This window comes from Sardina pilchardus, chromosome 11, assembly GCF_963854185.1.
Source record: "Sardina pilchardus chromosome 11, fSarPil1.1, whole genome shotgun sequence".
In the NCBI taxonomy this organism is placed as follows: domain Eukaryota; kingdom Metazoa; phylum Chordata; class Actinopteri; order Clupeiformes; family Clupeidae; genus Sardina; species Sardina pilchardus.
The window spans coordinates 4,289,472-4,312,730 of NC_085004.1; the positions used below are offsets into that span (position 1 = coordinate 4,289,472).

General features: G+C 45.6%; 2 protein-coding genes across 6 annotated transcripts; one reads left to right on the forward strand and one right to left on the reverse strand.

The window, feature by feature from the left end:
- Nucleotides 1-27: 27 nt before the first annotated feature.
- orc6 (origin recognition complex, subunit 6) lies at nucleotides 28-3,728 on the forward strand. 4 transcript variants are annotated; one of them, XM_062549321.1, is made up of 7 exons: nucleotides 28-158; nucleotides 373-499; nucleotides 597-760; nucleotides 885-971; nucleotides 1,145-1,254; nucleotides 2,400-2,486; nucleotides 3,093-3,728. In XM_062549321.1, exons 1-7 carry the CDS (start codon nucleotides 94-96, stop codon nucleotides 3,245-3,247), a joined length of 795 nt encoding a protein of 264 aa, XP_062405305.1. In that variant the 5' UTR covers nucleotides 28-93; the 3' UTR covers nucleotides 3,248-3,728. The 4 variants fall into 4 exon arrangements, with proteins under 4 accessions (XP_062405305.1, XP_062405306.1, XP_062405307.1 ...); XM_062549322.1 differs by having other exon boundaries at nucleotides 3,096-3,728; XM_062549323.1 differs by having other exon boundaries at nucleotides 2,962-3,157.
- Nucleotides 2,538-20,937, reverse strand: mylk3 (myosin light chain kinase 3). Of its 2 annotated transcripts, none has more exons than XM_062549320.1 (13): nucleotides 20,746-20,937; nucleotides 14,685-14,772; nucleotides 14,088-14,421; nucleotides 12,440-12,867; nucleotides 11,989-12,094; nucleotides 10,471-10,564; nucleotides 9,037-9,146; nucleotides 8,283-8,424; nucleotides 8,058-8,128; nucleotides 7,601-7,729; nucleotides 6,542-6,694; nucleotides 5,242-5,377; nucleotides 2,538-5,030 (listed from the first exon to the last, which is right to left on the reverse strand). In XM_062549320.1, the coding sequence occupies exons 1-13, from the start codon at nucleotides 20,821-20,823 to the stop codon at nucleotides 4,956-4,958; spliced, it is 1,944 nt and encodes a 647-aa protein (XP_062405304.1). In that variant the 5' UTR covers nucleotides 20,824-20,937; the 3' UTR covers nucleotides 2,538-4,955. The 2 variants fall into 2 exon arrangements, with proteins under 2 accessions (XP_062405304.1, XP_062405303.1); XM_062549319.1 differs by lacking the exon at nucleotides 20,746-20,937 and adding an exon at nucleotides 16,352-17,143.
- Nucleotides 20,938-23,259: the final 2,322 nt, after the last annotated feature.

Genomic DNA, 23,259 nt, shown 5'->3' on the forward strand with positions numbered 1-23,259 from the left:
GTTTTACGTGTGTTGTACGTGCACACGTCAAATTGTCAAATTTCCCGCGAAACAGTGCAGTGTTGGGTGTAAGAGATCAACGAATAGGCCGAAATGGAAAAGGAAATGTTTATCAGGCTTGCGTCGAAAATGGCGATTACATCTTCTAAAATACTATGGTGAGTTTTCAAGTAGAGCTTTTGACTGTTTTTAAATGTGATCAATCAACAACACCTCGTTTAAAAGCAGCTGTTGTTAGCAAGTAAGCTAGCCCTAAGTATGTGTGCAACTTTTCTTTCATCCAGCAACAACCACATGTGAATACAATATACACGTCAATACAGGAGTTCTGTTTTATTGTTGTTGTTGTTGTTGTTGTCTTGGACATTGCAGTCAAGCAGAGGAATATATGCGGTTATCTCAGGTGAAATGCACGGGCCTAGGCAACAGCACGGCCACTAGCAAAGCAGTCATATGCCTAGAACTGGCAGCAACATCCTTGAAGTTTCCCTTAGACAAGGTAGGTCCTTGCTTCAGGCATTGGACAACTCCGTTTTTCTCCATACTGACTTTGGAATTGATGTCATAAGTGACATGGTGTTTGTTTTTCCATGAAGGAATATGCAATCAAATTATCTGGGCTGAATAAGAAGTTGTATCAAAGCAACCTCCGATCTATGGAGTGCATGCTTGGACTTAACACAAACCTCGGACTCCGAGACCTGGCTGTCCAGTACGGGTGCATGGATGCAGTGAAAGTTGCTGGTCAGATACTTCAGCGGTAAGAATCTAATTATAGTAGCCTAGGCCTTCATGTAAATTGGTTTTGGGTGTTACTTAGAGCTCTTGCGAATATGTGAGGGTTTTTGTTTTGCAAAGAATACATCTAACTTTACCATTTTCAGATATGAGGAGAGTCTGCCTGCTGCTCAACAAGATCTAGATCTGGCAAAACCCCTTTTCACAACAGCTGCCTTGTTTACAGCATGCAAGTAAGGCTGATGCATAATTAAAATAGTTCCGAACAGTGTCTTAAATTACAATTACTATGTGCTACACAAACTGTGACCTGATGAAGTGGATGTGTACACTCAGGAACTGCAGATAAAACACTTTAACACTCAGAAGCACTTAAACATACAGATGTGTTCATATTGTCTCACAGGTGCATGAAAATCAAAGTTGACAGAAAGCTGGCGACTTCATCCGGAGTTAAGAAGGGCGTCTTTGACCGACTTTGTTCTCAGCTGCAGGCCATAGGACAGCAAGTCTGTAGTAAGTAGGCCTACTCATGCATTCTTTCCTTCTGCAGTAGGACGAGAGCATGGATTGAATGGGGGTCTGATGCAAGCAAATGTTTTGCAGCCAATAAAGTGCAAAAACATTTCCATCACATTCAGACCACAGGGGTATTTCTCAGAGTTAAGAATTAAGAAATTCAAGATAGCCTAAGTGATCAAGCAAGGGTTGACTGAGCATTGTTTGTCCCATTTCATTAATGCCAATCCAGACTGAGTGGAAGCGACGAGGACAAGCCAGTGATAAGTCATTCAGGATACATGCGTGTTCTCCTTTTTCCTCCAAAGAACCCACGGTTGGATTTTAAAAAACACAGAAGAGAGTGTCATTCACACATTACTTGCAAAGATACACATAGTATAACTATGCCTTCATATTGTGTTTGTAACCAAATTCATTGGAAACTAGAAAAGCACTCGGGAGAGCGCAGAACTCCGCGAGTTACTGGTTTGTAGGCATACTGTTCACCCTTTCTGCCATATCTACATGTAAATTTGCCCACATTATATTTTCATTTCAATTTATATTTCTGAAAATGTTTAGAAATTGGTGTCTCTTTGTATCTCACAGTATGTACAGTCCAATTACTTACACCTGTTAATGGCTAGAGAACTTTTAGGGTGTGGTGTGGTCCATATAGAGCCAGTAGATTATTTCTTCTGAGAAGAGAGCAGTGATGACATGACCCATGTTCACTCTGCAACTATTTGCCTCTTGAGACGGAAATGGGAATATTCTGCTCCAGTACTAGTACCACTGAAGCTGTGCGTCAGAAGACTTTGTATCGAGTCATCTACTGTACAAAGAGCACAGCCATTTGTTGCACAACATTTGTACAATGTTCATGCATTGACTGGAAGCACACAATCATCCTTTGAAATTGACTTGACATTCAGACCTAAACTACGACTAATTTACTGCAGCGTCCAAAGTATGAATTGCTTGGAACTCGATAATTGCTGTGTGTGGCCATAAACTGAATAGATTTCACAGGATTAAAGGCACCACTCAGTCAGTGACTTAGAACTTGACTGAGAATCGGCGCATACTGAAGTGTTCTGCCTACGTGTAATAACGGCAGAATATCTAAAGACTCACATGCTCATGATCTCCACCGGCAGGTAAAGCGTCTCAGTCGAAGGAGCCGGTGAAGAAGGGGCAGAAAAGACAGAAGACTCTAGCAGAGAGCTTTGAGCAGCAGGAGGAAGGTAAGGGTCCTCACTGCAGCATCTCCACCCAAAGAGGGTCAAAGACTTCAGCTGATTTGATGTATTTATTGAAAACCAATGTATTAGCCAAGCACACACACGAATGCATTAACCACATTGGCATGTACAGTAGCTTCAAGCATGACCCTAGCTTAACATTCGTACACATCAGTTAACTCTAACTTCCTCACCTTAGCAAGTCATGAGACGTTCTAGTTACTGTCCAAAATTACATATTATTAGTATGATACTCCATGAGCTGTAACTGTGTCTCTTCAAAGGGAGATAATTGGACCTAACTAAAACCATTTCTTTATTTTCAAAATACAGAAACGACATATGAAATGCAATATAATGAGTAGTATAATTAGTAATACATTTCTGTTCAACAGGGTTGTCCTTTCTTCAAAAATAAACATAATTCGTGTTAGTTACACTCACACTTAGTGGTCTAACAGGTGTGTTTTAATTTAAGCCATGCCTAAATTTCAAAAATGCCTTGGAGGGAGGGAAGACTGGCAGCATGACAGGCAGGCTCTGCCATTACTGTGCAGCTGAAGCATAGTGGTGAATATCAGCTCAGTGTGTCATTTCCCTCCCAACTAGCAGAGGAGGTCTTGCCAACATCCCCCAAGCAACGGAGGGAAGAGGAGTCTGAGGCGAGCGTGAAAGAGGATTACCAAGAATGGAAAAGGAAAATCTTAGAAAATGCGCTCAAGTCAAAGAAAGCGGATGCTTTAGAAACAAATTGTAATTTATAATCTCCGACTATGTTTTGTATATTTGTTATTTGACTGTTCATAGTTGGCCATGAATACTGAGGAAGGACTCATCGTTCACTCTGCCCCCTTGTGGCTCAATTGTGGAACATATTGGATAAACAATTTTTTATTTTTATTTTTTTAAACTGTTTTAATCCTTTACATTTACAGTAAAGAACAACAAAACGATGATGCTGAAAAGATTGTTGTTATTCTGGCGCTACAACTACACAATCTTACAACTTAAGTTGTAAGATTTTGAAGGTTTGCATTTTGCGACCAGATTTTGACGCGCATCTCACTCTTCCAGACAGAAATTCAGTTTAAAATGGCAAAACATTTATTTATGTTAAATAGGATGTTTACAAATGTTTCTCTGTATTTAGTGACTGATGGCTGATGAAATATATTGAACAGATGGGAAGGCTTTCTACATTGTTTCAATGTGCCACAGTTTGTTTTAAATAAACTCTTTTTTGCACTTCTGACCTGCTCATTAAACATGCACCTACCAAATAACTACTTTTGCATTAAAGTTGGATCTCTAGAATAGAATAGAGATCTAAAAAAGGTCTTTTAAGATGGAACTCTACCATCAATATTGGAAAAGTATGAACTGCTTTTGATGCTAAAATCTTACCAGCATATATTACTCACATCTGGCTTCATTGCTGGCAGCTACTAGGTACATCTTGAATATTGCTGGCACAGTTCAGGGATAAATAAAATAGACTTAAGGAGATGACAGATTTTCCCAGATGTTGAAGATGTTCTTTCGTGTAATGTTTAATTAGCCTCTAAAAAGGGACAAACTCAAGTATTCCTGTTGCAATAACATTCATAGTAAAAGTTACAAAGGAAAGGAAAATCTCTGCAGAATCTATTCAAATGTGTGATAATGCATCTTTTTAAAAGACTGCAGAAGTATACAGATATATACCAATTCACTTTTGTACACGACCTACAGGTCGAGGTGCGTGGTAAATTATTTCAATGCATTTACAATGTGCACATAGAATTCCTGAATAACTTGGTTTGACATTAAAAGCCTCATCTATCTGAAGGTGAAACAATCCAAAAGACAATATTGTTTTATAATGCATGAGTACCTTTAAGGGATACATCTACTCAAATCCCTTGTAATTAATTACCCATAGACTAGAAAAGTAGGAAACCTTCACAGAAGGAAAAATCGTTCACCCACAAATTGCCACCAGCAAACTGCGTCGTGCCGCCCACCATACATCAGCAGTGGTGCAGAAAGACGGATATGTGAGGTAAACATTGCACAGCATTCCAAACATGGTACATGAATGTGGAGGAACAGAGAGTTCCCCTCTCATGCTCACCCTCCCACTCAGAGAAGCACATGGTTCAGTCATAGCACTAATGAGGACTAAAGCAGCACTAGAAGATGAACACGTATCGCACCCCATACTCCAATCATCTGACCCCTCAGGCACACCACCCTGCAAATCAGTGAACTGTACAGTAAAAAAGTGATAGAAATATTCCACGTTACAGTCAGTATCTTCTCGTGCTTGCTGCCCACTTGGGCCTCAGTGCTGGGTGGTCTGCCTGTTCTGTCCAGATCCCACACAGAGAAGCAAGCACTCGTCGTTCCCACTCCAGGCAGACCTGCTGAGGCCGTGTGTTCCCGTTGCCTCGGTGACATCTCATCTCAGGGACACACGTGGCAGGGCCGCTGCTACGCCGGGTTTGTCGTTCGGTCCTTGTAAAACTTCTTGAGTCGGTTTGCAGCTGCAACCACATAGAAGTGTTTCTGTGCAAAGAGAAAAAAAAAGAGTTGCATTAAAGTCACCTTTCATCCATATGAAGACATGTCTGATCAAACTAATGAACAACGGCTGATTCTTTTCTGGTGAAGGTACTGAAGAGGGTACAAAAGGATTGCAGCCAGAGGGTGGCATTTAAAGGAGTAACTGTAGACCATAGCACATAGCAGTTGTATCCCTACATAATAGGCCCCTCACCTTCCATTGGCGATGAGCAGCCAGGTATCGCTGCAGGTGGAGCTGAGACTTGAGGCGGACGCATTGTTTCTTGGCTTTCTCCTCCAGGTTATTCAGCCAGCTGTGCTTCATGCATCCCGAGGCACTGAGGCGACCACTGGCAAAGCAAACAACCACAGCAAGACAGGGATTCAACACACAGGCTCGTGTGCCAGGCCAGCAGTCATAGACCAGTGTGTTGCTTATCCTTCAGACAATATAATACAGCTTGGACATCAATTCAGCTCAATGTATAACAAGACTCAAAAGTCAACATTCATTTATTGTTATATCTCAGTAGCGTGTAAAAAAATCTTGTGGTTCGGCTCCTCTTGCAGCAATAGATAACAGACGGAGTATTATGTACGTGCTAATGGAACAAGCGTTGCACTTACATTTCAGCAGTTATGTCTGAGTAAGTGACAGTGTGTGAATGTGTGTGTGAAGGGGGTGTTGCTTATGTATGTGTGTGTACACTAATATATTGCTGCAGCACGGTTTAATGATCCACACAGTAGGCTGACTAGTCTGTTGTGAAGCTGATGCATTGCACCAAACACCATAATGGATCATAAAGGATCCCGAGGAAGGAATGGGAAACGGGTCATTAAAATAAGACAGTGGGATCAAACCTGGGCAGCCACTTCAGCAGCCGCCTGCCAGGAACCTTATAATTGTCCCTTGCCACGGGCAAGTTATAGGCCCATAACAGCATCTATTTCTGGCTCCTGTGCCGTGCCTTATCATCAGCTAAATACAGTGTCCAGATGCATCCCAAAAGTCCGTTATGTCAGTGGGAACGGCCAGCCTTCTTCCTGTGATTAGTCATCCTCCGTGTTGGTGCCTCTGTTCGCCCTCAGATTAGCTGATCGTTAACAGTGTCTCCTTCTCTAAGTGTTTTTGTAAAGAGGTAAAAGCAGGCCTTGGTGTCGGCGTCACGTGGGAGCCACAGAATGCCACCTGTCACGCTGGCCTGCTATTATCTCCTGCCAACAGAGTGCTGCAGCGACACAGGAGAGGAGGCTTCTGCATAAGCAGCCACTGACATGATCAAAGCCCTCTCCCCATTAGAACTGCATTAGATGAGCTTGTTTCATATGCCAAGTAAAACCAAAGGTGAAAACATGGGAGGAGAACTGGTTATGTTCTTAATAGGAGAGACACAATAAGGTTGTGAAGTCAAATAGATGAATGAGAGGTTGTTTTGAAAGCAAATGGAGTGACATGGAAGATGAGTGAGTGGTGTTTATCTGTGGGGGCCAGTTAAGCAAGAGCGGCGTACCATTTGGCAGGAATGAGCAGCTTGGAGACGAAATCCTTTGCTTCTTCTGAAACGTTCTCAAATGCCTCGGCATCAAAGTCCCAGTTTGCATGCAGGATGTTGTTCATGGTCTCTGTGTCGTTGTCTCCCATGAATGGAGAAAGGCCACTCAAACTGCAACACAGCAATATGCACAAAAAAACAATTGAGAAAGGAAGTAGAGACACTTCCTCAAAAACTGCTCCAACGTGACAGGATATTGTGCATAGTCCCACTACCCATAGCCGTTACATCAAGGCGCCGGCGGCTGTGCCACATACTTGTGAAATTGAAACACAATCCATGAACACACCCCTGCACACACGCACATAATCATAGTGGCTTTAAATAGAGGAGAATAATTGAATTAGCACGTTGGAGCCCAGGGGTTGTGTTAGGTTTTGGGCCAGCCAGCAGAAGTGGGCCAGGCAGGCAGGCACTCATTCTGGGTATGGGCGAGCCCTCCCAAAGCTCCTTCAACAGCTGTGAGGTTATTAGCATTAATTAAATCACGGTGGCTCCCCTGAGATAGTTCTGACTACCACGAGGAGGAGAGGGAGATGGAGGGAGAGGAGAGGGAGATGGAGGGGTGGAGGGGGAGGACAAACTGGCCAGACAACCAATAATAGTTTCTTTCTGGACTAAAAGACCAAATTAGTGGAACTAAAAGCCTGATTACAAAGCGCCATTTGAGTGAGAATGCTGCCCTTTGGTGATTAAATTGCAGAGTAGGCTGTGCTAGCTATCTGGCCTGGCTGACAAACAGCTTTTATTGCCTGTCTATTTGTTCACCGCTGAGCTGCTCCACTGAGTTATTGAACTATTAGCGTTCACGTCCAGCAGAGGAGTGCACACACATTAAAGAGCTTCAGCCTTGTTCACACTCCTCTGACCGGCGTGAGGGGGTGTGGATGAAACAAAATCCTGTCAGTTCTATGCAAATGCTAAGACCTGTCATATTTTATCACATTGAAGACTGGCAGCTCACACAACGTGCATTTTCATTTGGTATGAATACTATTGCCATGGTTACCCACTCACAGCATGTAAGTGATGACTCCAACACTCCACATGTCTGTGGGGAAGGAGACAAAGTCGTAGTTGACCACTTCGGGTGCCAAGAACTCAGGGGTGCCAAAGTTGACCTTCAGTTTCTCCCGGGGCCTGTATCTGGTGAAGGAAACAGTGGAGAGAAGATTAGATACATGTCAATTATACAGAATCTTTTTTGCCCCCACCTACAGTATTCTACAAGAATGCCATGGTGTAAATGAGTAGAGCTTAAAATGTAACCTATCATTCATGTCCTGCACTGCCCCCTGCCTGAGGAGCTATGACAGTAACCATGGCTACGGGAGTTGAAGGAGGAGAATGCGAGCAGAAATGGGTGACTCATAGAACCGAATGAAAAGATGTTCCAGGAAATCAATGCAACCTAATGAATTGTGACAATACAAACAGGTTGAGAAAGCAAACATCACGTGGTCCATCCACTTACTTCCTAGCCAGGCCAAAGTCAATGATCTTGATCTGGTTTCCTGTGTTGCTCACACAGAGAATATTTTCTGGCTGAAACACAAATGTGCACATTCTCTCTGTGAAAACACGACGACCTTCATTATTTCAGATTATATCAGGTTTCACAGACGCATAACCTTTCAAATATTGGCATTTTTGTGAGCTTTTGAAATGCAACAGATGTACACAATGGTCCGTGGTTTACCTTGAGGTCTAAATGGAGAATGTACTGTTGATGAAGATACTGCACTCCCTCACAAATCTGCCTGGTGAAAACAATTGCATCCAGCTCCGTCAACAGGTAGTTATCATCAACAATGCGGTTGAACAGCTCGCCTCCATCCACACTGGTGATACAACCACAAACACACACACACACACACACACACACACACACACACACACACACACACACACACACATTTGTATTGATTTGGCAAGTTATCTGAATGCAAGCAGAGTGGCCCACTTCCTGTCTCCTTCATGTGTTGTGTGTACATCAGAGGTGTGTGTGAGCTGAGGCAAAGCCTCCACACTTCTCGCCCCTCTTTCAAAACCTCTCAATGGGCTTTTTCCCTTCTCTTCCATATTTCTCAAAGGTTTCTTAACACTGTTGGTGCAATGAAAGGTGCATCCGCATGACTCACTTGCCAACGTATATAAGACTCATCACCTATGCATCATTCAATACGTTTCAGACATATTGCAGTGCTGTACTGTTGCATCATTAAACAGCTTGGAACACAATGGATCACATTTGTGTATCAGTTATGTTATACCTGGTTTTCTTGTATGTAGGCTATACAATGTTTAGCACATAAGTCAATATTTAGGCATTGAGAAAATAAGCAGTATATTTTAGAAAATACCAGTGATCTAGAAGGGAAACCTGTAGGCTATGTGGGCCAATGGAATATGCAATCATCCACATAAATAAATCAAGTCAAATAGCCGCTTACTACTCCATGATGAGAGTGAGGTTTGAGCGCGACTCAAAGGCATCATACAACTGAATCAGATTCACGTGGCTCAACTGATTCATGACTCCGATCTCGTTCTTCACCTCATCCTGCACAACACAGACAGACAGACAGACAGACAGATAGACAGACAGACAGATAGACAGACAGATAGACAGACAGGAGACAGGAGACAGACAGACAGACAGACAGGAGACAAATGAAGAGGTGATAAGTATGTGTAAGATGGGCAATATACAATCTATAGAGCAGAATACTGTTTTAAGCATCTTAGCACTGCTTTTCCAGGTCGCGGTCCGTGACAATGGAGATTTATTTCCTACACACTGTCACTTTTCCTGCCAGGTTACAATCAGCCGTTATATTTTAGTGTCTAAAATGTTGATCATGTTGTTTCATAAATAGATTAAGCACTTGTGAAAATGAGAGCACTAATGTGATATTTCCAAGCATGTGTTTGTGTATGACCTTTCTTTGTGTGTCTGTCTGTGTGTCTGTATGTGTGTGAGAAAGAGAATTCAGTTCTGTATTTAAGATCAGTGAAAACCACGGGGACCAGCCTAAGCAACAAGCAGACGGCTTGCTTGTCATCGGTGCACGAGAAAAGAACATTCGTCCGTCATGCGGTCGCGTTCTAGTTTCCATCTGAGTTGATGAGAGTTGAACATGTTTCAACTGGACAGCTTTGCCCTCGCATCTGATTTTATACCCTGCTTTACTGTCTCAGGTTTAGGGTCAGCGGCCGGTTCATCTCATCAACAATGTGCTTATGGGTGGATTCTTGTCATTAGCAGATGTAATTAGAGTCAGTTGTTGAAGGCCAAGGATGTGGATGAAATAGAGAAAGTGATGATGGAGTTTGAAGCTTTGAGAAGGGTGTTCCTGAGTCAGTCAGCCATGTTAGTGTTTGTAGTGGTGTGTAACAAACCATGTGTGTTGATGTGTATTTGTTTGCTCACATTTGTACACATACACTAATTTGTTTGAGTGTGTGTGTGTGTGTGTGTGTGTGTGTGTATTGGGGATATGGTTAAAAAGAGACCAGGTGCGCTCAAGTGTCTGTTTGTGTGTATGCATGCGTGTATCACTGTCTCCCTGTGTGTGTGTATGTGTGTGTGTGTGTGTGTGTGTGCCTGTCTGTGTGCGTGCATGCATGTGTATCTGTGTGTGTGTGTGTGTGTGTGTGTGTGTGTGTGTGTGTGTGTGTGTGTGTACGTGCATACCACTAAGTGTGCAGAGCTAGCGGCTGTTGTCGGGGAAATGTTCCCATAAATCAAGTTAACAGGAACAGAGTGAAAGGTGGGACCGGGGCTGAGGGTTGTTGTTGGGGGGGGGGGGGATTGGTATGCTGGGTAAGCTGTGTGTAGAGGAGATACCAAGGACACATGAGGCCCTGTGCGGTTTGATACCCACCCTCTCCTTCATCCCCCTCACTTTGATGATCTTGGCGGCGAGGGTCAGCCCCGATGACAGCTCTGCGCACCTATGGACCTGGCCAAAGCGACCGCTGGGGAGACATATGCACAAACACTCACACACAGAACAGAACACATGTGGACGCACTCTTTCATGCACGTATTGCTTAATGGAAATTGTCCACTCAAACATAAACAGAGAGTCACACACACACACACACACACACACACACACACAGACTATGCACACTGTACACACACACAAATGGAAGTGCACAAACGCCCATACATGCACGGCTATACATAAATGAAAAAAAAAAAGTAATTTGAGCATATTCCCTGCAGGTGAGCCGTGTGGGGCATGCCCGGCCCCCGTCTCTCGTTACATGCGTGGGGACAGCTCGAGGTCGTTTATATAGCTCATCGCCGTGTGCGGCCGCAGTGTTGAATATGTTGAGATGGCTGCCACTGCCTCAGAGAGAGAGAGAGGCCTATGCAAATGGAGCCGCTCACCATCGCCCAAAAATAACCGCGGCGCGGCGCGGCCCATGCCAAGTCGAAAACAAGCCCCGCTGCTTATTAGTGGACGTGGGAGGGGAGGATTAGGCCTGTCTGTGCTGCCAGTTGTTGGCCTCGCTGTGGCTACGTGGTATCTCCTCACCGCTCTCCGGCCATCTCACGCTATCACACACCTCTGCGCATTCGTGCCAGCCTGCTCCCGATTATCTGCAAACTGCACGGCGAGTTAGCCCAGCCGTCGGCCGCTATCTGCATAGCCATTGACAGCGGACATAATTGGGTAAATGCCAAGCTGACAGTGTATTGATAGGGCGGAGTTTAAAAATAACTCTGTCCGGCGGTGGTGACCCTTATCGGAGGTGAAGAGTCCTGCGTGAGCAGTATGGAGCAGGAGGGCTGGAACGCCCTGTTGCACTTCCCAGCAATCTGCCTTCCCATACTCAACTGTGCAGCAGGCCAGGGGCTACCACAACAGCAAGGCAACACTGTGGCTTCAGTCTAATTACAACATGACAGGCTAGCTGGACACTTCTGAGTAAGTGCATACGTGCTCGTTCACAGGAAAACTGCAGGAACTGACTAATCATAATGGTCATACAGTACATCACATTTCAGCTGTTTCACAATGGGAGGGGAATGCCACACACTACCTTCATGACTGGACTAAAATGTGGTGGGATCTGGGGAAACCCCATAATATGGCGAAATAAAAAAAAAAATCCTTGATTACTGCTGAAGTGGTTAGAATGGTATCAAAATCAGCATGTGATGGGGTTTTCCCAGATCCCATCACAAATAGTAATGTTTAAGACAGGATGTCTCCAGGCCATATAGCATATACTTCCCAGTGTACTGTATGCTCTTGTCTCTGCACACTCATGCATGTCTGTCTAATATTTCCATTTCATTTATTATTCAAATCGAGAAATTCAGCTCACTTCTGTCTATGTGGAGTTCCACAACCTCCTGAGTGAAGAGAAAGTTGCTGAGGACTTACCCACCCAGGATATCATTGGGTTTGACGCTGTAGTACGAGCCCATGGGGACTTGCTTGGCACTTACAATACGGTGATCAAAGGGAGCAGGCTGAGGAGGACAGTCATCTGGACCAACACACAACAGGAAGATGTCAGATGGAACAGCACAGTTACAAACACACAGACATCAGCTGAGGATCAGCTGAAGATGAGTTTACCACCAAACATCGTGTGGGACCTAACATACATTATCAATGTAGCAAATTAATTGTAGCACTAGTTGTGAAGATGAAATCAAAGTTAAAGTGTACTCTGACGAATTCTCATATAGATTTCATCCCACAAAATCAAGTTGGAAGAAGTAATGACATGGCTCGAGTCCAAAAAGAGTCTAGGCTGAGTGACACTTGGCTGGGATTGAATTCTACAGTAGAGTGCTCCTCAGCAGGAGACGCTGGTATATCTGCTCACCTATAACTGCTAGGTAGGAGTCTGTGTCCTTGCCCAGGCCTTTGAGAAGTGAGTTCTTCCGACTCCCCGGGGCTGGCGGAGGAGTCGCTTTTGTGCTGTCCTCAACCGTGTCTGACACTGTAGCCAGCGTGGGCTTGTCTTGGACCGCGTCTGCAGGTTCTCTTTGCACCTGGGCTAAATCTGATCTGGGAACAGTTGGTGTGGGCTCCACCTCCTCTACCTTGGTGCTTGGCTCGTCCGTCTTGGCTGTGCTCTCTGCTGGCGGGGGCTTTGACTCCTCCTGGGGAACAGCTTCCTGCTGCTTTGACTGAGTTATTAATTCCACCTCAGCAAACTTTTGCGGCTTCTCGTCTTGGCTTGGTTGTGGAGGAACAACTGTTGCTGTAATGTCACTGCCATCCACTGCAATGTCTGTTTGCTCTTTGGCCCTGAACAAGGTAAAACATATGAATGTATGAACATGGCTGCCAACTCTCCGATTTCATAAGCAGCATAAAGTTGCATAATGAAACCCATTTCCAGGTAGATTTCTTCAAAAAGAGGTCTTTTCCACTCTGATTACATGTCCCCAACACACAGTGAAAACCACCAGCTACTTGAAATCCTTCAGTTTAGGACATGAAAGCAAACCCGGTTGATATGGAAATAAAGGAACTCAAGGATGTTTTTGCATCTACATTTCAATTAGTGTGTGTAGGTAGGGGAGGACATGTTTGCTGTGTGACTCATAGGCCCTTTATTCTGTTCTTCCTGTCCCTCATCCTACCTGGGCTACCAACAGCTCAGCGGCAGATGCTGAGGGTTCTAATATATGACAACGTGCACTGAATCATTCATTTGTCCAGCAAGCTTTTGTGTGCTTTGCTCCATTCCGCATTCTGAAATGCCGTGCATGATCAAAGCTAATGAGGTCAGTCATCATGCACCTACCAGCAGCGTGAGTGCTGCCATGGTCTGTTTCTGACGTTGGATTATTTGCACTTGACTGTCCTCACACTGCAGCGCTATACACTACACGCTATGTGCTACAGTATATATGCTATATGCTACAGTATATATGCTATATGCATTAATCAATATGGGGAGGGTGGAGTAAATGCAGAGGTGCAGTGGTAGAATTAGAGGTGCGTAAACTATGAATTCTGTGATCACAGCAAGGTGCGCCATGCGGTATCGTATTTTTTTAAAAGCCATTCAGAGCGTGTTTGATGATGGTGGAGGTTATTGTCTAATGTTTATAACAACACCATTGGTATTAAATGCTTCCTAGAGCGTTGATGAGTGTATATCTTGTGAATTCGGATAATACCGAGTGATTTCTGATGTTAAAAGTTGCACTAAGTAAATAAACTCTATTGAGAGGTGGACAAACTAATAAGTGGATAAACTCTATTTCTGAGATTTCAGAGGTGGATAAACTGTGATTACTTGCGTTTAGCCGCCACTACAACCCTGGGTAAATGTTGTCTTCCCCTGGGATAGAAAATGATCAAGCAGAGACAGAGATATCAAGACCAGAAGGAGGGACCCCCCTTCATCTGCACCCTGTTCAAGAGTGGAACACCAGTCTGCTTCCTATTGAGTTCCTAAAATGGCTGCTAAGTGTTTGGATGTCATGTTTGAGCCTTTGTATGGGTGTAGAACCTACCCTTCTTCCTCTGGAGCTGACAACTCCCGTGGAGCCACAGTCGTCAATTCTGTGTCTAGCTTCTCATCCTTAACCGACTCCACAGCAGCATCCGTAAGAACCTCTGCGGTGGCTACTTCCTCCTGCACCTCTGGAGCAAAGGTCTGGACCCTAGTGGGCTCTCTGCTCTTCAGCGTCACCTCCTTCGGCCGCCGCTGGCCCTTGCTGGAGTCTTGTGCTTCACTGGGAGGTGGCGTAGCCGCCTCACACTCTGCATTCTGACCTTTGACCTCTGCGGATGCAACCTCTGACTCAGGAGACTGTGCTGGACTCTTCTCACTCTGCTTGAGTTGATCTGTGTGAATGTAAACCATCAAACTGAGGATTCCATAGACACAAACTGTACAGACACAAGGGGAACATGCTAACATAAAATGTTCCATAAAATACTGTAGGTCAGGCAATACATTACAATAATGTATTTCAACATTGTTGAAACCTACATTGTATCGTATGCCCTAAAGAAATCTGCAGTACGCACCATGCCTGATGCACTGACATTGACATTAACAAGTAATACAAATACATTTTAGTGGAGAGCCAGAGGTCAACCCTTACCAGGAACTGAATCTTCCTCCTGGACCTGAGTTCCTTGATCACACATCTCAGGCTTGTGCTTTGCACTGCCATCTTCAGATTTATTTTTCTGATAGATGGAAGAATATAACTTTAATCACATTATGAGATCAAGACCAGGCTATTCACAAACATTTACAAAGCCAAAATGTTGCCGTGTTAATTGTTTCTATATATAGCATGAGAATTTCAGAGGTAAATGTTGTGTACAGAGGTTATGTATCAGTAAAGAAGGGATACAATTATTTCCCGAAGACCCACACAAAGTTTCTTAAAAAACCTTTCTGATATTTTGACAGAGAGGTTCTTTGTTAGCTGTCAGTTTCTATTTAACCTTATAAAATATATAATAACAACGCACATTGATGATGATTTAGTGAAATATATCCACCCCAGTAATATAATTACATTTATTCAATTAGGTGGTTCATGACCCTAAAAACATTAACATGTCAGCTTATGGTCAGACTGTCCACCAATGCCAATCATGAAAGGCAAACATGTCCCAGCATTCCCCAGCAAATAGCACAGACTCTCTGGCTTGCTAACGTCTGGGTGTGACATTCCCCAGACACATTCCCATTCATTGAGAACAAGCAGCCATGTTTTTTTTTTTTTTGGTCAGCATTTAGGCCACTCAGAATATGACGCTCTGAAGTGTCCTCACTTAACAACACTGTGACGCCATTCGACAGCAGACTGGGCTGCATTAGGCTCCGGCAGCTCTGCCTTGCCTTATCCCACCTAAGCCAAGACTAACTGGGAGATGCCTGCGGTAACTGGAGCTTTTAGGGGAGCAATAGGCAGGACAGCAGAGGGCTGTGTGTGTGCTGGGGTCAGAGGAGGCTTGGGTAGGTGAAGGGTGACTCCACTCTGATCCCCTTACATCTGCAACTGCATCATTACAAATGGTAACCTAACCTTTCAGCCAACTGTACTCAAATATGAACACATACACAACACAACACAACATTTTCAAACATGGTAGAAGGGAAACTATAGTCAAGCTAACGTTTTTAAATAGTCTATGAAATAATAAGTAGATTCATGGCGTTAAGTTAAAGGTTAAAGTCATTGCAACTAGCATTTTGTAATTCAAGAGGATATAATTAAATGTGTTAAATCTATGTAAACATAGAGATAGTATTAAGTTTGAACCTTCAATCTCAAGACCCCAACACCACCAAATGACCTTCCATCTATCTGTTTTGGGTTTTAGAGAGGGGCCCACAACTTTGGATTGTGCAACTCTAGCTGACATTGGCTTTACAGCTGCTAGAAAAATATCCCTCAGGCAGTTGTATGTTCACCCCATCCCCTGAGATTAAGGGGCTTTACACAAACAAAGCCATGGGACACCCACCATATATTAGACACCCAAACCTGCACCTGCAGCCACAGTTTGCATTCCCTAGAGATCCTACGATAAGATCTATATGGGCTCCTGAATCACAAACATCCTGCGCGTTATTGCAGTGGCTCGTACCAAAACACATACTGTAGTGTACTGTATCTCAAATCAACAAAACACGGGTCCAGAGTAAAATACTACACATGATAGAGGAGAACCACTGGCAGGAACGGTCAGCTCCTCAGGTGACGGACAGCTGTAATAGTGTGTGACTGAGATTCGTGTGGAGCCCACTGACCTCCTCCACTGCCCTGTCCAGTGGCTCCGGTCTGCCCCAAGGCACAATGCCCTTCACGATGAACTCCACTATCTTGGAGCTGCGGAACACCTCGCCCATGTAGGCCAGCACTTTATCCACGGCCGACACTGAGCTGGCGATGCCCTCCATCTTGACCCGCTGGCACTGCCCCTCTTCCTTCACGCCCTTCAAAAGCGCCACCGTCTCTCCACAGAGCGCCCGCACTTCTGCCAGGAGCGTGCCCTCGGCGGGCGCTGCCGGCTGCCCGCCGCTCTTCTTCAGCTGCGCCAGGTCCCTCTCCAGAGTGCCCATCCCCTCGCACACCACGTCCAGCCGGCGGATCACCTCGGCCTGGCCGCGGGCGAGCTGCTCCATCTTGCCCTCCAGCACGGTGAGCTTGACGTCCACGCCACCCAGGCTGGTCAGCAGGTGGCCGCTGGGCTTCTTGACCCCCCCTGCCGCTGCCGCTCCTCCGTTGTCCAGCTTGCCCCCCTCGTACATCTTGGCAATGCAAGTGGCCAGAGTCGCCGGTTTGCTCATTGTTCCGCCCGGAAAAAAAGTCCTCTCCCCTGACGCGCGGCGAGCGAGTGTGAGCGAGGAGAAGGAGTGGAGAGCTGCTAATCCCTCTCTCCCGTCTATTTTAGTTGATTCAGGCTCTTCTGTCCGAGCTCACGGCGGGTCTGTGTCCCTCTCAGACGCAGGCTGCTGTGGCAGACCCTGTTGTCAGTACTTGCCAGAGACATGACACCACTTAAATAAACACCTCTGTGTGGGTATCTTATCTCTCCTGCACTGCCCTCCCACCATCTCTCCCCGTGTCCCTGGGCTTTTATATGACCTACAGGGTCCCGGAGCTGCCAAAGTTCCAGTGTTCCCTTGACGTCACCAAAACATTTAAATTCGCTTCAGCAGATGCTGTTGACAGGAGGGCTCGCGAGGAATGACCTTTTAAAAATCGCCAGCTATCTGCCGGCAGCGGAGGAAGATGTGAGATGTGAGATGTGGAGTGTGCTGCAGAGACTGTATGCTTTTGAAAGCGTTGCTCCATAGCTTGTGCTATTCACTGGTCTCCACTGGTGCTTGTGGGTTCCATATTTAGCACTGCCACACACAGCTGCTCCAGGTGACCCATAATGCCCCTGAGGCTGGCAGGAACGTGACTGGACATTGGCTAACTCTTGCCCTAAATAAACACCCAGCGACACAGGAATGATGATAAATGGCAGGAGGGAATCTACTCGGTCACCCTTACTCCCCCAGGGAATTCACAATTGCAGCTTCTGATTGGTTTATTGTGTTTTTGTTAGCGGCCATCCAGGAGCCCCTACCCCCACGCCTCCCCAATATATCAAATGAACTGAGGACAGAAGGTTTTATCCATAGATACATGATGATTGAGATGTTATTCATTGCTTTCTTCCATGGAACATGCAATCTGTGCCAGTCAGTAAAAGTGTTTATGGTTGTGGTTATGGTTATTATTATTTAACAGATGCCTTTTTCCAAAGCGATATACAAATAAATAAAAAAAAATACAAATTAATTTAACAGTGAACAATAGGAAAAAAATAGGGAAAAAATAGGGAGAATAGCAATATAGGGGTTTACATGCCGTACGCAACTTTCATGTAAAGTCTCCAAAGCACTCTGTGCGCATTATGCTGAGCAAGCTTTCACATGTAAGGTGTTTTATCACTCCATTCCTCCTCTGTTACTATTGCAATAATTCAGCCATTTTAGTCTATGTTCAAATGTACCTTTTAAGGGCCTATCATAAAAATTATTCAAACATAATAGGTTTTTATGTGAACATCCCACGACTAGTTGTCCCACATCATATCAAGCAGCGGCATCTGAGTCTTAAGGAGACGGCCCCCCGGTCCAGACTCTGGGGGGGTTGATCATGGCATCTAATTGCCCTGCTCCAGTGCACTCGTCCCCCTTGTCCTGCAGGCTTCTGACAATGGGCAGCATGTAAGCCAGCGACTTTATTTATAAATCCCTCCCCAGTGAGACTATAGTTTTTCTGTCCTGGTCGCGTTCCAGGAGCCATCTGGCTGATATATAACCATATGATATTATGCAAGGTGGGGGCCAGTGGAAACCTACCACAAGGGGGTTGGCCCGCGCCACTGGCAAGGCTTTTCCATGAGTTGAGTGTCTAGAGGGGGCATGTGTCACGCCAGCCCCCCACCCCCACCTCAGCTGCATGGGCAACTCAATCTACCACCCAGTAACATGGGCCGGGATTGTTAGCAGGCTAAAGTGTTTGGAAGCCAAGGGATATCAGTTTGGCAGCAGCTCTGCTCCTCACACACAGAGGTTTCCACAGCCTGGGACGGCATTCTGTTTTTAATGTGGCATGATGGAGCCCAATCCGCTGTAAACGACAGGAGTTAATGTCAGCTGATGTCTGTTTCATCCCTCTCTGTCAATACAGAGACCTTATAACTCGGCTGAGAATGGGTTTCACTGCTCCGTAGGACCGTGAAGCATCACAAACCATCAGAGCTGTTCAAAGTGTCCTGCTATTTTAAGACTTTAAGTGTCCTACCCAGAGCATTCGGTGGGTATATCCAAACAGTGGAAGAATCGCCGGACGTTTGACCTTAACCGTGAACTCAACAACAACATAGCCAGGATAAGCTTCTTGGTGTCTCTGTCTCACTCTACCTGGCCTCAACTTTGATCCCGGGTAACCTCAGTCCAGGGAGCCAGAAAAGTGCTCCATTAAACGGCCGCATAGTTTCCATTCCCTTGCCTTCCTAACAGGGCAAACAAGAGGCTGGGGATACGAGGGCAAGAGGCTGGGGATACGAGGGCAAGTGGGTTCCGGAGGAGAGGAAGGGTCACTTCAACAGATCATCAACTCATCATCTCTGTCTGGACAAGTCAAAGCATAAGCAGCTGCGTATCGCATCCAATCAAGGCCCACAGCAACACTATCTCAGTCATGGAGCTGTCTCCATGGCTAGTCTGTGGCTAAATGTCCGTATTTGAAGCCGTGTAGGCAGCACAGGTCTCTTTTGGCAGACAAGAGAGGCTCTGCACTTGAAGCCATTTGAGGAGATTTAGAGATCTATTGATGGACAGTGTTTATTACATTTAAACTCAACTCCCTCTGACCCCTGGCATTAGAAAGAGATGTCTCCCGTCAAGGCCAACGCACCAGATAAACTCGCTTTGAGGCACGGGATCAACACTGTTCCACAGACCAGCTCCGAGTTCTCTCTTTAACCAAACACATTGGGGCTGTGTGGATATCACAAAGGACAAATGAGGTATCAGGGCGTGTGGTGATAAGACCCCTTGTTTGCTCACGGACCCCAGACTCGCCCCAGACGTGGGCGCTGTTTATGCCACACTCTCAGTTTACGACTGGGCCTCTCTCTTACCAGGAACGCGTGACTAAGCAGGCCACTCTTGGACTCAAAGCTTTGAAGAATATCAGGTTCTAATGCGACAGCGTCTCCGTGCCAGATGTGACCCTGACATGTCCCACGTTACTGTGGGTATCATGAAAAACAATAACATACACACACACACACACACACACACACACACACAGAGAGACACCAAGAGACAGAGAGAGAGGCACACACGCACGCACACACAGACAGAGAGAGACAGAGAGGCATACACCCATACAAACACACATGCAATATAGCACATGCTATATATCTGTCATTTTTAAAATATCACATGATTTGAGATGGTTTGATTTTTTCAACAATCTATTTCATTTTGGAATTTTTGAATAAAATAAACAAATTACTGATACTACTTTTTCTATGCTTGTATTGTTTCCTCTTGTCTCTATAGAAATATTGATCAAGTACAAAACAAACAAACTTCAAACTTCAACAAGCTTCAAGAGAGCTGCTTGTCATTGCTGTTGATTGACCATCAAAAAGAGAATATGTGCTGTTCGTTAACGCATTTGAAGCCATTTATTTAGACTTAGGCAAGTCCCCTCAATAAATTCAGAATAAATTCCAGATATTTCTTTGCCAAGGATATTTGACAAGATACTAAATGTATGCTGTACGGTCATATATAAGTGCAAAGTGCCGGACCCTTTTTCATGCTCTAATGGAAAACAAATATTACTGAAGAGGCTTGATAAAATTACTACTTGTGATGTGTAACCATCACAAAGTAGCTACGGATGTCATACATCTATTTTTTTCCATTAATATGATTTAATTTTGAACTCTTTTTAACTCTTTTTTAACTAATTTGAAAGGGAGATGTCTCCCATGACATCCCACACAAACGGTGTTTTAAAAGCCCCTGTTTCATTCGGTATTAATAATATGTCCATTTTAAGGTCCCTTCAGGGTTATTGGTGGTGTGAGGATGAATGCGTGGGCAGGTGGTCCCAACTCTCTTACCGTGAACTTGCGGATGTAGTCAGACACACTGAAGCCTCCGGTGCTGAGCAGGAGGGATCGGTAAAAAGAGGTCCCCATTGCTGTAACCTGCCCTGGCCCGTGATCAGCGATGTGTGGGTTCGTCCATCCCGGACGTGGCCTGGCCGAGTGAGAGTGAATGAGGAGCAGAAGCCCGGTCCGAGGGGGTCCTGGTGTGTTTTGGAGCAGACGGCAGCAGATGGCTCTATCTTATCGGCTGCTCCCCCCGCGGGGGTTTGAGGGGTGCTTGTCCCGTCCCGTCCCGTCCCTGATAGCGCTGAGCTGCCGCCCGCACCACGATGCGCCCGGAGAGCACTTCCTGCCGAGAGATAACAGCTGCCTGAGATTAGTGGGGGTATGCAGGAAATGTGAGAGTCCTGTTTTATTAATAGGGTCCAGATTTGTCTTTTTGTTTGGAACTGTCCCCATGGGCCCCTCCTCCATCTCCCGCCCCTTCGGCTCACGCAACCATGATGGATGGAAGATGAAGCCGAGTCTTAACTTTCTCTCCTTTTCTGTCTCTTCCTCCCTCCCTCCCTCCCTCACATCACACATGCCATCTTTCATGCACTTGCCTCCCCCCTTGTCTGTGGGTGCATTCGTCCGTAGTTGCATGTACGTGTGTGTCTGTGCCCAGGACTGGGATAGAGGGACACAGCACACAGAGCCCATGGGCCAGTGATTGAGAGCTGCATGCACTTGCTGCCTCTCTTTCAACATGTCGCATTTTGGACACACAGGTTTCTGTGTGTGTTCGAGATTGTTCACGAGATTGTGTGCATATCTGTGAGTGTATATGTAAGATGGGTGTGGGTGTGTGGGTGTGTGTGTGTGTGTGTGTGTGTGTGTGTGTGTGTGTGTGTGTGTGTGTGTGTGTGGTGTGTGTGTGTGTGTGTGTGTGTGTGTGTGTGAGTGTGTGTGCACGCACGCTGTGCGTGCTGTGTGTGTGTGTGTGTGTGTGTGTGTGTGTGTGTGAGAGAGTGTGTGTGTGTGTGTGTGTGTGTGTGTGTGAGTGTGTGCACGCACGCTGTGCGTGCTGTGTGTTTGTGTCCATGTGTGTTTGTTTGCGCAATCGTGAGCATGTGCGTGTTTGTGCGAGAGTGAGAAAATGAGGCTGTGAGGGATTTGATCCCACACCCCCCTGCTCTGCTGAGCACGGGCAGACAGAGTGCGTCAGTGACACGTCCCAGACGGAGGCATCGAGTTGCTGACCCCCACGTCTGGCTGCCCCCCGCTCCTCTTAAGGGCCCAGAGTGGTCACATCCGCCGGGCCTCTAACGGGCCAGACAGAACTCCGGCTCTCACCACAAAAAGCCTAAAGCCTTCTTTCTCTCTCTCTCTCTCTCTCTCTCTCCTCCCTCTCTCTCTCTCTCTCTCCTCCCTCTCTCCTCTCTCTCTCCTCCCTCTCTGCACCGCGGGAAGTATTTTTGGGAGTGTTGTCGGCAGGCTAGATGGTGTGTGTGGGCTGCACAGGGTGTTCCAGGAGGAGAGGACCCTGATGTCCTGCTGGGGCTGCAGAGCAGAGGAAGAGCAGAGAGGGTTCAAGCGGAGTAATGAAGGATCTCTGGGAACAGCACGCTCACAGGAGGCCTCAGCCTGCCCAGGTCACCAGGGGTCACGCAGGGGTCACGCGAACCCACTGCCATCCCACACAATCACTTCTACTCTCACATCCATCCCTACCAACATCTCCCTCTCTCTCTCTCTCTCTGGTGACCCTCAGTGGCAGGTGCTTCATGGTGCCATGGCCACAAAGATCTTGGTAGCAAAGTTAAAGTCTGATGTCTCCTCTGATGTCTCTGCCAGTCTGTCAGATACTGTTACATGGTTGTGTAGATAACTGTTCCAAGGTTATGTATTTATTTGACGATGTGATGTGGTTTACCTGCTGATGTGTGGTTGTGTAGAGAACTGTTCCAAGGTTGTGTATTTATTTGACGATGTGATGTGGTTTACCTGCTGATATGTATTTATTTGACGATGTGATGTGGTTTACCTGCTGATATGTATTTATTTGACGATGTGATGTGGTTTACCTGCTGATGTGTGTTTGGTGTTCCAAGGTTGTGTATTTATTTGACGATGTGATGTGGTTTACCTGCTGATGTGTGTTTGGTGTTCCAAGGTTATGTATTTATTTGACGATGTGATGTGGTTTACCTGCTGATGTGTGTTTGGTGCTCCTCCACAATGGTGTAGGTTACACCTGGATGCTCACAATATGATGACAACTGTTATTTTAGTGGCCACCTGCATGTGTGGTGAGAGCGTTATATCAATAGCGTTACCTGTAGTGAACAAGTAAAAAAGTGTGTGCCTATGTGCCCGTGTGCATCTTTAATCAGTCACCCTGATGTCTTCTGATCGTCCCTAATCAGTCTCTATAGCTATTAGAAACCTATAGAGCACAAACACTAGATCGACAGCTACCTTTCTTCTCAAATCTTGTCCATGCAACTAGAATCATCCTCTTATCTGGCCCACTATCGCCATCTT